This window comes from Arvicanthis niloticus, chromosome 6 (assembly GCF_011762505.2).
Source record: "Arvicanthis niloticus isolate mArvNil1 chromosome 6, mArvNil1.pat.X, whole genome shotgun sequence".
Taxonomy (NCBI): domain Eukaryota; kingdom Metazoa; phylum Chordata; class Mammalia; order Rodentia; family Muridae; genus Arvicanthis; species Arvicanthis niloticus.
In genome coordinates, this window is record NC_047663.1 from 51,371,678 (window position 1) to 51,385,660 (window position 13,983).

The 13,983-nt window shown below is 49.9% G+C and overlaps 1 protein-coding gene across 2 annotated transcripts; it reads right to left on the minus strand.

Annotated features, from left to right (window-relative positions):
- Positions 1–5,869: 5,869 nt before the first annotated feature.
- Arrb2 (arrestin beta 2) lies at positions 5,870–13,983 on the minus strand. Of its 2 annotated transcripts, none has more exons than XM_034506412.1 (15): positions 13,748–13,983; positions 10,922–10,952; positions 10,235–10,295; positions 10,087–10,131; positions 9,716–9,912; positions 9,546–9,605; positions 9,100–9,167; positions 8,820–8,958; positions 8,480–8,564; positions 8,187–8,259; positions 7,789–7,926; positions 7,004–7,087; positions 6,830–6,909; positions 6,669–6,723; positions 5,870–6,375 (listed from the first exon to the last, which is right to left on the minus strand). In XM_034506412.1, the coding sequence occupies exons 1-15, from the start codon at positions 13,768–13,770 to the stop codon at positions 6,282–6,284; spliced, it is 1,233 nt and encodes a 410-aa protein (XP_034362303.1). In that variant the 5' UTR covers positions 13,771–13,983; the 3' UTR covers positions 5,870–6,281. The 2 variants fall into 2 exon arrangements, with proteins under 2 accessions (XP_034362303.1, XP_076792562.1); XM_076936447.1 differs by having other exon boundaries at positions 6,141–6,375; positions 6,669–6,756; positions 13,748–13,904.

Consider the following 13,983-nt stretch of genomic DNA (forward strand, 5'->3'; position numbering starts at 1 on the left):
TAAAAACACAGTAACTGTACTCACATAAAATAAATAAATATTAAAAAAAAAAAAAAAAAAAAAAAGAATAAGCCTTCCTCATTTGAGGGAGAACTAGTTGGAAATCCAGAACTCCACACCCCAGCTGTGTTGGGGTGAAGACTAAAATGCAAGAACTCTTGTTTTTCTCAGTGCACGTTTAAATTTATTTTCTCGCCGGGGGGGGGGGGGGGGGGGGGGGTTGGTGGTGGTGGTGGCGCACACCTTTAATCCCAGCACTTGGGAGGCAGAGGCAGGCGAATTTCTGAGTTCGAGGCCAGCCTGGTCTACAGAGTGAGTTCCAGGACAGCCAGGACTACACAGAGAAACCCTGTCTCGAAAAACAAACAAACAAACAAACAAACAAACAAAAAAAAACAAAATAAATTTATTTTCTCGTGGAACAGCTAGTTGCAGCAGTTCGTTCTGTGTACTCCACAGGTCACACGAGGGCCACCAGGTCACACGAGAGCCACGGCTTGTGGTGGGGTTACCCTTTAAGGTCTTGCCTGGAGAAGCCTGTAGTCCTGATGTCAGCCTTCCATAGGCTCATTGGAGACACAGTCTTAGCACTGACCCCAGACCAACTGAATCACAGGCTGTGTTTAAAGATCCCCAGGTGACTTGGATGCACAATAAAGTGTGAGAAACCCTGCTGGGGGCACTGTGCACGCACCCTGAGAGTTTCCCCTGCTCTGGGCTAGGGCTGCAGGGAAAGAGGAAGAGGAAGTGTAGATGACAAGGAACTATGTGAGGGGTCTGGCTGGGAAGTGACTCATATTTCATCGAAGGAAACTTAGCCATATGCTCTTCCCTACCTCTGGAAAATGCAGTCCTTTCCTAAGTGGCCAGCTATCATGTCACCTCAGAATAGATCCTAGGGGGTTTCTAGGGATGGATGCCTTTTGTTTAGAAAGAACTGAAATGTAGACTCTTGGAAGAGTATAGGGTGAATTTGTGATAAATTGGAGAATAAGCATATTTCGAATGACCATTAAGCAGGGAAAACAAAAGCTATATAAAGAGAGGTGATCATGAAGGACCACAGATCCACTATAAACCTTAGCAGAGGCATAATTCAATACTCGACATTGATCTGACCCCAACTGATACACTCCTCAGGGGAATGGGCTGGAGGCAGGGTGAACAACATTGTGTGATGACCAGGAAGAGCAAAGACAGGCTCAGCCTTTACCTTCTGGCAGGTTTGTCCAGTCTGTGGCCTGCATCTATAAATTTATCTTCAAATGTGGCCTACAAATCCATAAACTTACTTAAACCAGTATGAAATTAAAAAAAAAATTCTTGCCCCTCCCATTCCTCTTCCTCTCATTTTTTTTTTTTTTTTTTTTTTTGCAATTTTTATTTTGCAACTCAATTTTGCAGTTAGTGTAATCTGAGCATGAGTTTTGTAGATGACAGCACTGTGTCATGGTGTCAGAGCCGGGCATCTGCTAGGTGACGCTGAAGGCAGAAATCAAGAAGGAACAAAACCAGCGTGTACAGCAACAGGGATGGGGACGGGAGGGTAGCAAACGCCTCCAGAAACATCTGGAGGAGGTGGAGAGACTTCCCTCTTAGGAGAAAGAAATCAGGGGCCTGCCTTATTTTACTTATAAACGTTGTTGTTGTTGAAGACTCTTACTACAGCTGTCAGGCATGGTGGCATACGCCTTTAATCCCAGCACTCAGGAGGAAGCAGAAGCAGGCAGATTTATGTTGAGTTTGAGGCTAGCCTAGTATGTAATGAGTTCCAGGACAGCCAGGGCTATGTAATGAGATGCTATCTTAAAAAAACAAATCAAGCAAAACAAACAAACAAACAAACAAAACCCAACTAAACAAGCAAACAAGAACCCAACAACAAAACCAAACTAAACCCAAACTTACATCAGCGTGAGACACAGAAAAGAGTATTACAGCACCATACGACTCTTCTGTATGTATATGGGTCTGGATAAACTCAGTGTCTTGTATGTGTTAAGCAAACACTGTTATCTCTAAGTTAGATCTCTAGCCCTTATCTACCGCCTTAAAAGATCTGTATTTATTACTTAGAATAAAAAGTAAAATGTAGGGGCTAAAGAGATGGCTCAGTGGTTAAGAGGTGAATCACTGACTGCTCTTCCAGAGGTCCTGAGTTCAAATCCCAGCAACCACATGGTGGCTCACAACCATCTATAATGAGATCTGATGTACTCTTCTGGTGTGTCTGAAGACAGAAACAGTGTACTCATGTACGTAAAATAAATAAATAAATCTTTTTTAAAAGCAAAATTTAAAAAACAACCAAGCATTTAGAAGGCAGAAGGGGAGTTCGAGGCCAGCCTCATCTACTTGTCTCAGAAAAAAACAAACCAAGGGGCAGTTAAGAACACTGGCTGCTCTTCCAGAGGACCGAGGTTTGATTCCCAGCAACCACACAGTAGCTCACAAGCAATGGTATCACCTATCCTAGAGAATCCAGCACCTTCTTCTGGCCTCCACAAGCAATGAATGCATGTGGTACACAGATGTACGTGCAAGCAAACTACCCACCCCATACACAAAAAATAAAAATAAAGGTTAACAACAAAGAATCAAACCAAACTAAAGACAGAAAAGTGAGAGAGGAAATCAAGATATGCTTTTTTCGGAAAGAGACTTCACAGTGGAGAAGAGGGTTTTCCCCCCTTTATTTTCTTCCATTGGTCCTCTTTTTTCCTGTTCCCTTCAGTGGACAGGACTTGTGTGTACGTGTGTTTATTTACCTTGGAGGAAGAGCCGGTAGAGACAGACAAGAGGTTGAAGAAAAGGAGGTGGTTTGATGAGTCAAGATCTAGGAGCTGTGAGCAGAGATGGAGAGACTGGCCTTAACCTTCCTATGTTAAACTGATGTCTAGATCAACATGTGGGAGCAGGAGGTGGGATGCTGAAGTCATTCATCCCTTTTTGCCTAATCTTGGGAAAGGGGAAGATGTCATTCACATCTTTTATGAGGCAGGCATAAAAATGGTAATCTGGGAGAAGGGGGGTGGGTAACAGAGAGCTATTAAGCATTTAAGGCCCAGCCTCTGTTAGAGACCAGTACTTTTTTAGTGGTCGCAAATCTCTACTCAGGGCTCAGCAGTGTTAGAACCTTGGGTGTGTTCAAATACATTTGTTGAATGGGCAAATAAGCACGGTCATGTGATTTCTTCTTTGGCAGTGGACCCCAAGCAGCCACTCTGCCTGGTGTTAGAGCAGAGGTGGGGGTGGGTGGACAGGGGTGAGGTTGTACAAAGAGGAGAAACGGTGTGTGGATGAGACAGTGGCTGATAAGCTCTTGATGTGTGTAGTAGAAGGAAAATGAAGTGTCTAGTCATGAGCATACGGAAGGGTGAGAGGCTTGGTGACAGAGCAAACTGAGACGCCAGTTAGAAAAGGGTTGTAAAAGGCTACCTTCAAATACTGGCTGCTCTTCCAGAGGTCCTGAGTTCAATTCCCAGCAATCACGTGGTGGCTCACGACCATCTGTAATGAGATCCGATGCTCTCTTCTGGTGTACGAAGACAGTGACAGTGTACCCATATACATTAAATAAATTTAAAAAAAAAGTGTTTAACCTCTCTGACCTAGCAACCCTTTAAAACATGCTTAATTTTGTGCGCGCATGTGCGTGCGTGCCTGCGTGCAAGTGTGTGTGTGTGTGTGTCTATGTGAGGGTTATGTGCACATGAATGCAAGGGCTCTGGAGCCCAGAAGAGAGCATCAGATCCTGGGAGTTGGAGTCTACTGTGACTGCCTGCCATGAGTGCTGGGAACCAAGCTTGGGTCCTCTGCAAGAGCAGTCTGTGCTCTCAACTCCAGGCTGGCAAGCTGGAGGGGTCTGTCCTGTAGTAAACACCACGCATTCAAAAAGATGGATCTTTAAGGATAACTATTATAAAACTGTCTGAATTAAAAAAAAAAAAAAAAAAAAGAGCAGACATTCAGAATGTCCATTAGGGAACTAGTGAGCAGGAATGGTGTCTGGTTAACTAATAGCTCTTCCTTACAAGCCCAGGGTGGATGGGAGCAGAGCTTCAGGAAGGCTCCCACAGGTAACACTAAGTGAAAGCAGCAAGACGGAGATGAGCTCACGGTTTGCTGCCCTCTGCACCTCAGATGAGACTGTGAGAACACAAGGCCTTCGTGCATGAGACTCCATACAGCGAACAGTCTTTGAACAAACAAGGCGCTGGTTGGTGATGGTGGTGCCAGCAGGAAAGAGAAACTGAGCTGGGGAGGAGGGCGGAGGGAGCTGGCTTCTCACTAGTATTTTATACTGTTCAGGTTTTTTTTCAACCCACATGCCTAGGTTAACTCCCTAAACAGCACTGAAAACATAAAAAACTTTTTTTTTTTTTTTTAAAAAGCATGCTTCAACCCGTAGTCGTGGGTTTTCCTCTAGCTCTTCTGACTCAGAATCTGAGACTGAAGGGCCAAACTCTGGATCTTTTTGAGTCTTCTGGTGAAGTTAGATCCATAGCCTTAGAGGTCATGGAGCAGGTCACAGGAGCCAGAGAGGCTGGAAGTAAAGACTTAAAGGGGGTTAGTTAGTTCCTTTGTGTGACAGCCAGCGTGGGTAGGGAAGATGGACTGTGACAGGGTGAGCAAGGTCACTGGCATTTGGGTCACACTGAAAGCCTGTGGATAAATGATTTAATTACCATTTCATGAGCTTGAACATAGACCAAGGCCCATGCTAGCTGCTCCATGTGCCCCAAAGAATCCTCCCTGACTTCTGTTGGCTACTCCAGTCCCAGGTCTGAGTCTATACAGGACACCTTCCAGCCTTCACACTGTAGCTTTGCCATGGTCCAGAAGGTTTACCCTTGTACATCCCCTACCTTGTTTCCAGTTCTCCGCTTAAAGGTCACTTCTCCAGAGAAACCATCCCCAACCCCAACCTAGATCCCCACATCATGCATTTTTCAGTTCCCACTCTCCCTGGGACATGAAGTGCAACCAGGGAACGACGTAATGCTTGTATGTCCCTATTCCATGCTTGGCATGTGGCAGGGATGCAGGTCAAGACTGTTCACAGAATGGAGCCTTTTGAAAGGTGTGCTGGCTAGTCCTATGTCAACCTGCCCCATGCTAGAGGAGGGAGACTTAACTGAGAAAATGTCACCTTAAGATCAGATATAGGCAGGCCTGCAGGGATTTCTCTTAAGTGACTGATGTGAGAGGGCTCAGCCCATTGTGGATGGTGTCACTCCTGGGCAGGTGGCCCTGGGTTCTATAAGAAAGCAAGCTGAACAGATCATGAGGAGCAAGATAGTACCAACACTTGTCCATAGCCTCTCCATCAGCTCCTGCCTCCAGGTTCCTGCTGTCTGAGTTCCTGTCCTGACCTCCTTCAATGAGCTATGCTGTGGAAGTGTAAGCCACATAAACCCTGTCCTCCCCAAGTTGCCTTATCATAGCAATAGCTACCCTAATTAAGACAGAAGGGTTACCTCTATGAGTTGCACTGGATGATGGGAAATGTCTGTTGAGTACTGCTAACTCCTTTCCTCCCAGCCTGGCTCTGGCCCACAGTTGTGTGGAGGAGCCTGCCCTGCCCAGCCCTGCCCAGCCCAGAAGCATCTAGTCTTCAAGGCAGTCAGTTATTATTTTCCCTGTAAAAGACTAAGTTTACTCTGTGGCTTTACCAGGCTCGATCGCGAGTGTGCACCAACCAAACCAAGTTTCAATATTTACCTTGGAGCACAGGCATAGCACAATCATCCAGTAAACATTTATTGATAACCCGTTTAAGGTCCCCTGCAGATGTAGAAAGAAGCATCATAGATGGGTACACCGCACACCCTTTAAACTCTGCTGAGAAAACACACACACACACCCATGCCTATTAAAACGTTTATTTCTTTCCTATGTTCAGAAACAAAGAAATGGCTTTGCCAACCCCTCCCTGAAGTCTCATCTTCAAGGATTGGGAGGCAGAAGTGGTGACTGGGGGTGTGTTGGTATGAGGCCAAAGGTGGGAGTTCTTTCTACTCCTTTTCTCTACATTCAATCGCTTGCTTTCACTGTTCCCTTCCCAAAATTGTATGTGTCTACACAGCTTGCCACCCTAGGGAGCAGGGCTGGGGTGGCAGAGCTGAAGTTAAAAGATTAATGCCCACTTTCAACAAGTGATGGGTCCAGTGTGTATCTCGGGTGAACGGATGGGGAAGGAGGAGCGGCTGAGACCCTCCCACTCACAAGGGCTGTGGGTCCTCAGTCCTGCCCGCCCCTACCTCTCCCAGCCCCTCTTCCTAGCAGAATTGATCATCACAGTCATCATCCTTCATCCCCTTCAGCCGGAGCCGGGCAAAGTCCTCAAACACAATGTCGTCGTCTGTGGCATAGCTTGGTGACAGTGAGAAGGAGATGAGGTACAAGCTTCTGACCAGTCCTTGAGCCTCCCACTCTGTTTCCCTCCCACCCCATCCTAGAGTCAAGCACTGGAGTGATAATAGAGGGGTTCACAGGAGACCCCGGGGCAGTAGCTGCAACCTCTACAAGCTAGGTCATCCGACTGGATAGTTCCACCATTCCCCCGCACCAGAAGGAAACAACCCACAAAGTAGGAGGGTGGCCCTGAATGGCATGGGAATCTCTATCCTAGAGGGTCAACTAAGAAGGCAAGGGGTGTTTCTTACTTGGTATCGAATTCGATGAGGTTGGTATCCACAGGGACATCTGTTTCCCGGGGGGCTGAAGGGCAGAGAGGGGGTGGGTGGATGGGTGCTAGAAGGACCGTAACTTCAGCTGACCCGCTTCAGCTCCTCTCTGTAGGGCTCAGGGTGTGGGCGGTACTCACCTGACTGGGGTCTGGGAAGGGTGATGTGGTCATGAGGCTTGGGGTGCATTAGGACGAAAGGTAGCTCCACGGAGACATCCCTGGGGAGGGAGAGGAGCTGCATGAAGAGGGCAACTACCACAACCCATGGATCCAGAACCTGGTGACCCTGCCCAGCCCCCCTACTGTACTCACCCGCCTCGAGACACCACCAGCTTCACCTTGACCCTGTAGGATACCAGGATTCCCAGCACCTCTTTGTTGGCTCCCTCCTTCACACTGCATTTGGGAGGAGGGAAGCTGAGGTCAGGGATCCAGGGCTCCTGAAGCACCAGCTCTGAAGCCATGGCAATACAGGCTCATGGCATTCCTTGATGCTGAACCCCGTGGGGTCTCATCTCTGCCACTCAGGGGTGCTTCAATCTGCGGCGGCACTGCACGTGCAGGTCCCTTTACCTATTTCTTTGTGTCTCTTCTCACCACGTGGGCCTGTGTGGTGGTGTTGTGTGCAGAGGCAACACTGGGTGAAGCTCTGGCCTTTCTAGGGCTACGTGTGCCCAAGGCCATAGTGACACATCACAATTCCTCATGCATGCTGGGGACCATCCCAACTGTCCTTCAGCAATGCAGGTCTCTCTGCCTGGAGCCATCCACAACGCTTGCTTCCTTCCTCTGGGTCAGTCTATTTAAAAATCAACACACCCCACCTCTTTCTATACCCTATCTGTTATATTCTATCTTTTTCTATACTGCTCTGCTTAACACTTGTTCCTAACATGCTATCTAGTTTACCACTTATCTGATTGTCTGTCTTCCCTCCCTTAGAACGTGAGAAGTTTTTGTCATTTCTGTTCACTGATACCTTCCTGGCATCCAGGACAGAGCCTGGCATGCGGCCTGCTTTCAACGGAACGGAAGCCTGTGCCCTGTCCCCTGTCTTCCCCCCCACCCCCCGCCCCAACCCCTATCCCCTCCCTCACATGGTGCTGGAAGCCAGGTTGGTGTCTTCATGCTTGAGTTGCCCATCCAGGGCAAGGCCACGCTTTTCTCGGTTGTCACTGAGCAGTGGGGTTATGGTGTACACCTTGCAGAATGTGGAACTGGGAGACACCTGGTCACTGGGGGGTTGGGAACAAGATTGTTGGAGAGACTGGGCTAGGGGAGGCTCATCTTACCACCCTCAGGCAGTCTCTCCTCCCTCACTGTCCTTTGGGCACAGATTATGAGGGGGTAGGTTCTGGTTCAACCTGTTTGAGACAGTTAACAGCTTGGAGCCCCCTGGCTATAGAGACACCCTTAGAAGTGAGATGGGTTCTGAAGAATTCTGCCTTCTCACGTTCTCCCGGGAGCTTGGGTCCCACCCCTGACCCTTACTCACTCTTGTTCAAGCTGAGCCACAGGACACTTGTACTGCGCCGTGCTGAAGAGGCAGATGTCAGCATACTGTCTCACTGTGGGGCAGGGGACCAAGTGGCTTTGGGTGAAGGATAGACAACTACTGCACCACAATTCCCGACCACATGGTGGAAGCCCCACTGGGGGCACCCTCCCTTCCACCCCTGGCCAAAAGACCTCCCATATCAAACCTATGCCTTGGCTGACATGGCAGCAGAAGCCCTTATAAGTAGGGACTTCCTTTCCCATCCCCATGCCCACCCCACCCCCTCCTACCAGACACTCTAATCTTCTTGACGGTCTTAGCAGAATTGTTGGTGACATGGACGTTGACATTGAGGGGCTCCCCGTGGTAGTACAGCTTTTGAAGGGAGAAGATTGCATAGTTTGTATCTGTTCACTGACTCCACTGGCCTGCTCCAGCCCCAACTCCAGCCCATAGTACCTCTACCCAAGTAAGGCAATAGCCTTAAAAGAAAATAAAAAACCCAACCAAACAAACAAAAACAAAATGACAAACAAACTCTCCCAAACCACCATCTTGCCCGTGGCTTCACCCCTCCCCCCAAGAGTCTGGCCTACTTTGTGGCATCTTTGTCACCCTCTCACACCTCACCTCTTTGTCCAGGGAAGCCTCTAAGTGAAGGGATCGCCGGTCAGACATGAGGAAGTGGCGTGTGGTTTCAGCTGAGGGCTGGGGGCCGGGTGTCTCAGGAGCAAACTGTACCTTTCTGATGATAAGCCGCACAGAGTTCCTGAGTCAGGGGTTGGAGGAGGGGAGAGACTTAGTTTCAAGACACCATAAGCCAATTCATATTCCTACCTCCCACCAGGGCCTGGGGCTCTGAGAGGCTGGGTGGGAACGGTTAAACCAGAGAGAAATCTGTTCTTCTTACCTTTTGTGGCTTTTTTCTTCTATTGATTTGGCACAGAAGGCTCTAATCTCAAAGTCTACTCCACAGGCCTTGGGAAGAGGAGGAAAGGCCACCTCTTACCCAAGGCTCCTGTACCACATCCAACACACCCCCTCCTTCCTCCTTGCTTCATTCCTCTTGGTGTGGATTTTTGCCTCATCACGGAAACAGAAGGACTCTCTTGCCCCACTATCTATCTCTCTAGCCTGGCACCTGGCAGAGGCTAGCTCATGGCAGCGCACGGAGGAGCCCCCATACCCAGCCAGGTACACACAAGTCAGAGAACAGATTCAGTGATGCACATACATCCACGGGGATACCTCTCTGTCCTCAGGAACCCTCTACACCTCACCCTCTAGCTCAGCTGTGTTTTGTCATCTGCTGAGCCTGGTTCTGCTCACATACTATGAGCGTTATCCCTCTCTTACCTTCCCTGTGTCCTCTGGTCCTGGCTGCAGTGTGACGGAGCAAGGTAAATTCTGGGGTATCTGTGGCAGAGGAAAAGGAGGGATTTCAACAGGTAACAGGTGCCTTATACCATGTCAATCCCAAACAGCCCCAGACCCCATGCCCTGCAGGAAACAGAGAGCATCCTCACTGTGAAAAAAAAGGGGTGGGCATGTTGGCCTAACTTCTTCAACAGTCGGTCCTGTAGGCGGGTGGGGGGCCGAGGTGGGTTGGGGATGGGGGGGAAGGCCTGGTAGGTGGCGATGAACAGATCTTTTCGGAAAGACAGGCCCAGTACATCCAGGTCTTCTCGGCCATATCGGAAGGCACAGGTGAGGGTCACAAACACTGAAAAGTAAGGGTAAGTGTGGGTGATTAGGAGTAACCTTCAAGGCCCACATCCTTCCTCAATATAACAGACTTCCGGGAATCCTACTCCCTGCTTCTGATTTGGCCTTCTTTTTCTCTGTTATCAATGCCAGCCCATCTAATGTCTTCTCCCCTCCAGCATGGGTATAGTACCTTTTCGGTCCTTCAAGTAGTCAGGATCCACAAGCACCACACCATCTAGGAAAAGGAGACGGACTCATTTTTGGAAGGGGGTCATTCCCAGACCCAGAAACCACCTCCCCTCTAGGGGAATGTGCTGGCCCCTTCTAGCCAAACTTACCCACAGGGTCCACTCTGTCCAGGTGATCTACAAAGTCTCGCTTGCCCAAGTACACGGTGAGCTGAGGATGTCAAGGGTCACAGGGAAAATTGGGGAGGATGGTGGCAAGCCACCAGAGTTCTCAAAGACGGAAACCCTGCCATGGGCTCCCCTTGGCTGGGTTATCAGGAAGGAGTTTCTCCCAGTATGATTGGAAAGTGAGATTGGTAGGGTTTTCCAGACTACTCAGTAAAACTTTCGTTTAAGCTTTTATCTGTCCCTCTGGTCACTTTCCATACCTCTCCCACCAACCAAGGGTAGGTGTACATGCACGAAGACACGCACGTGCATGTGTGTGCGTGCATTCCCTGTCTTCAGGGAATACTCAGCTAGACCAGGTATGTAGCAGCTGTCCCCACAAAGGGCTTCGAGATAAACAGGCCATAGCCTGGGAAACTATTAACTTTTCCTAGCCCAGGCACCTGGGTTGGTTCCTAAGAGAATTATGAGCTTGCTTAGGAACCAAGCCCAGTCCCCACCCAGCCCTGTGGCTTCTTCAGACTGTGGCAAGGGGCTTAAGGAGGGAAGGAAGTCTGCTTTTAGCTGTCACAGGAAGTGGGGAGCTAAGGGTTGGGGATCATCTGGGGCTAAGCTAGGCTTTGACAGGGCCCAGGGAGGATCAAAGGGTGAGCATCAAGGGGGACTCACCTTGCAGTTAGGGCTTGACTTCTTGAAGACCCTAACAAAACAGAAAGGAAGACCCCACTGCCTCCCTTAGGCTGGGCAGGGACCACCACGCCAGGATGTATCCCTCCCCACGCTGAGAAGTGGAATTCACCCTGGATCCCTGCTCTACTACCCTTGCCACTGCTTTTTTTTTTTTTTTTTTTTTTAACCAAGTTCCAGTATTTTCCACATGGCAGCCCCTTGAAGGCAACTGTCAGGGCAAGCCTTTGGTCTTTTGCTGTTTGAAGTTACCTAACTCACTCCTCCTCTTACAGTGATGACCACTGGTTGCCCCAGGACTACCCAAGCTCTCCTCCTCAGGGGACCCTCTCCAAAACTGAGAGTGAATTAGATGGCTACACAATGTCTGGGTCACACTTAACACTCCTCCCCACTTTTTGACCTTGGCCTTAGTATATAACTCTGGCTAGCCTGGAACTTGACATATAGACCAGGCTAAACCCAACTCTGAGATCCATTTGCCTCTGCTTTCTTGGTGCTAGGATAAGAGGCACAACCCACCACACTCAGATGAACTTTTCAACCGACCCCTAGCTTCAAGGACCCATACATTGACTCCTAGAGCAGAGCCTTATTTTTGTCCCTGAGATGTTTTTTGCCCAAGTCAGTATTTTATGAACCTCCAACAGCGTCAGCAGCTTAAAAAAAGAAGCCACTGTGGTCCCGACACAGTAGCATCCTGTGACAAGGCTGGTACTGCTGGCTAACACTCACAGGGGGCCTTCTCTGTTCCTAACACTGTTCCAACTGCATTTACTGTTTATTGCCCAACGACTGAGGCTGAAAGCCCTGTTTTACAACAAACAAGAATTTTGTCAAAGGTCACAGAGAATGTACAGGGTGGGACTTGGATATAAACTTAAGGAAGGCATCCTGGTTTCAAGACCCTGTTCTCAACCACTAAATCGTGAAGCTCGCCTGTCACAGTTTGTCAAGTCAAAGGGGACTTTTCTACACAGGCACTGCAACAATGTAAGCCTAGACTCCACCCATTGCTGTGAGGATAGAAAACTGTCTAGTGACCCCAGGGCTCTGGCCATTCTGTGGCTTGTTCTTCCAAGCATCATTCTGCCCCTAGTGAGGCATGTTGTCTCAGGAGCAGTTCCTGGAAAGGGTCTTCAGACAACAGACTGAAATACTGCCCACTGTTGCATCCTCCTTTCCATGTGCTATGTAAGTTTCTGCTAGGAAAACCACTTGTCTCTTCCTCCCCAAAGCCAAGCTGTCCATACATCACAGGGTCACACTTAAGGTCACATGGCATATACATAGGGTCCCCCCAAGTATCCCCAAGTAATAAAGGTACATTCAGACATGGTGGCAGTTAGAACAATCATTCTAATATCTGTCCCAATTAGGGCTGACAGCTCGGACATCACCTAGGCTGGCTCTTTCTTCTACTTCTGGTTTCCTTCTGTCCTGTATTTTCTCCCACTGGGAGCCCTGGCAGAGCCTGTGACAACCATAATCAGTGTATTTCGGGCAGTTGCCCTGGGGTAACTACATAGTATCTGCCCTCTACATCTTACCCAGCCACCTCTTGCCTGGCTAGGGAGCGGGCAGTGTGCACATTCTCAGGCTGGCCAAGGAGGCAGAGTAAGGGAATTACCAGGGAGGTACCCAGCTTGGAGGGGGGCAGATAAAGCAGATGCCTCTTCGTACTTCCTGCCATTCTCTCCCTTTCCTGTGGCCCAGAATTTGATGAGATGGTAGGGAATTATGCCAAGTCAGCAGTCTTTCTTTGGTCCATCTATTCCCTCCCTGAAGTACACAACGGAAATTTGGGGGCCTCCCCCCACGTAAGTGACTTCCCCTTTCTCTGGGGTGTTTAACCTCAAATCCAGGAGGTCAATCTTCCCCATAGGCATCTCTCTCAGATATTGGTGTTCTTAGTGCAGAGATACCCACATTCTCATACTCTAAGGGCAGTGGGAGTGGTGGGGTTGATCCCATGTTTTGCAGAAGTCACTGTTCATAAGCAGGCCCTTATTCTTGGTCCTGTCTGTCTTGGGGCACATAGCCCCAATCTAGGCTTTAGCCCTTGCTCCTTTGGAACTCAAGCATTCACCCCATGTCCTCTTGAGGGTGTTGGGTCACAACAGGAAGTGGATTTTGCTATAGACCAAAAAAAGAGAACTCTGGTATCAGTGGAAGGAAGGAGCCTCGATTGCACAGAAAACATCCGGGGAGAGGATGTGTGTCCAGGGCAGATACTACCTCTCTCTCTCCCCCAGGACAGAAATACAGCCCAACTTCAGCGAGGGTCCCTACATACTCTACTCTCTCAAGAAGCTGTTGCTCCTAGCAACCTAGAAGGCAGAAGTTTGGTAGCAGAGCTATCCGGCCCTTGGGACAGGTGGGAGCAATCTGACTGTGGGGTATTGGGCAGGAGGCTTTCCATTGGTTGGCCACGAGTCTAGGGGAATCCCTTCCCAGCATCCAGTCTCCCAGCACACAACCCCTCGGGGCCGGCCACCTGCTCCTCCTTCCTCCGCCCCTGCATCACAGCCTGCACAGAGAACCCAGTAGTCCGACTCCTACATCTCTGCGAGAACCCAGGCGTGGGTTTCACGATCCCTATCAGGTCTTGCTTTTTGCAGGAGCCCCAGCACGCACCCCCACTCCAATAGCCTCAAGGACCTAGGCTTGCGGCTCCGGACCGCTACCCTCTAAGGACCCAAGCGTCCGGCCCCCGGGTTTCTTCCCTGGTGTCCTTGTCTGTGGATCAACCTGGCACACCCCGCGAGCAGCCGCACTTGGCCGGCGGCAAGGCCCCACCTCCCTTACCTGGTCCCGGGTTTTTCTCCCATGGTGCGCGCGCGCTCGCCGCCCTCCGCCCGCCGGGTTCGCGGCTCGCTCGCTGCCTTCTCGCCCGCTGCCAGGTCCCCGCTCCTCCCCGCGCCACTGCGCACGCGCGTCCTCACTCGTTCTCCTCCTTCCCCTCCCCTCGCGGTCTCGGTCTCGGGGAGCCGAGGCCAGCTGCGTCAGCCGGATCCCGCGCGCCGCGGCGCAGCCCGCCCTCC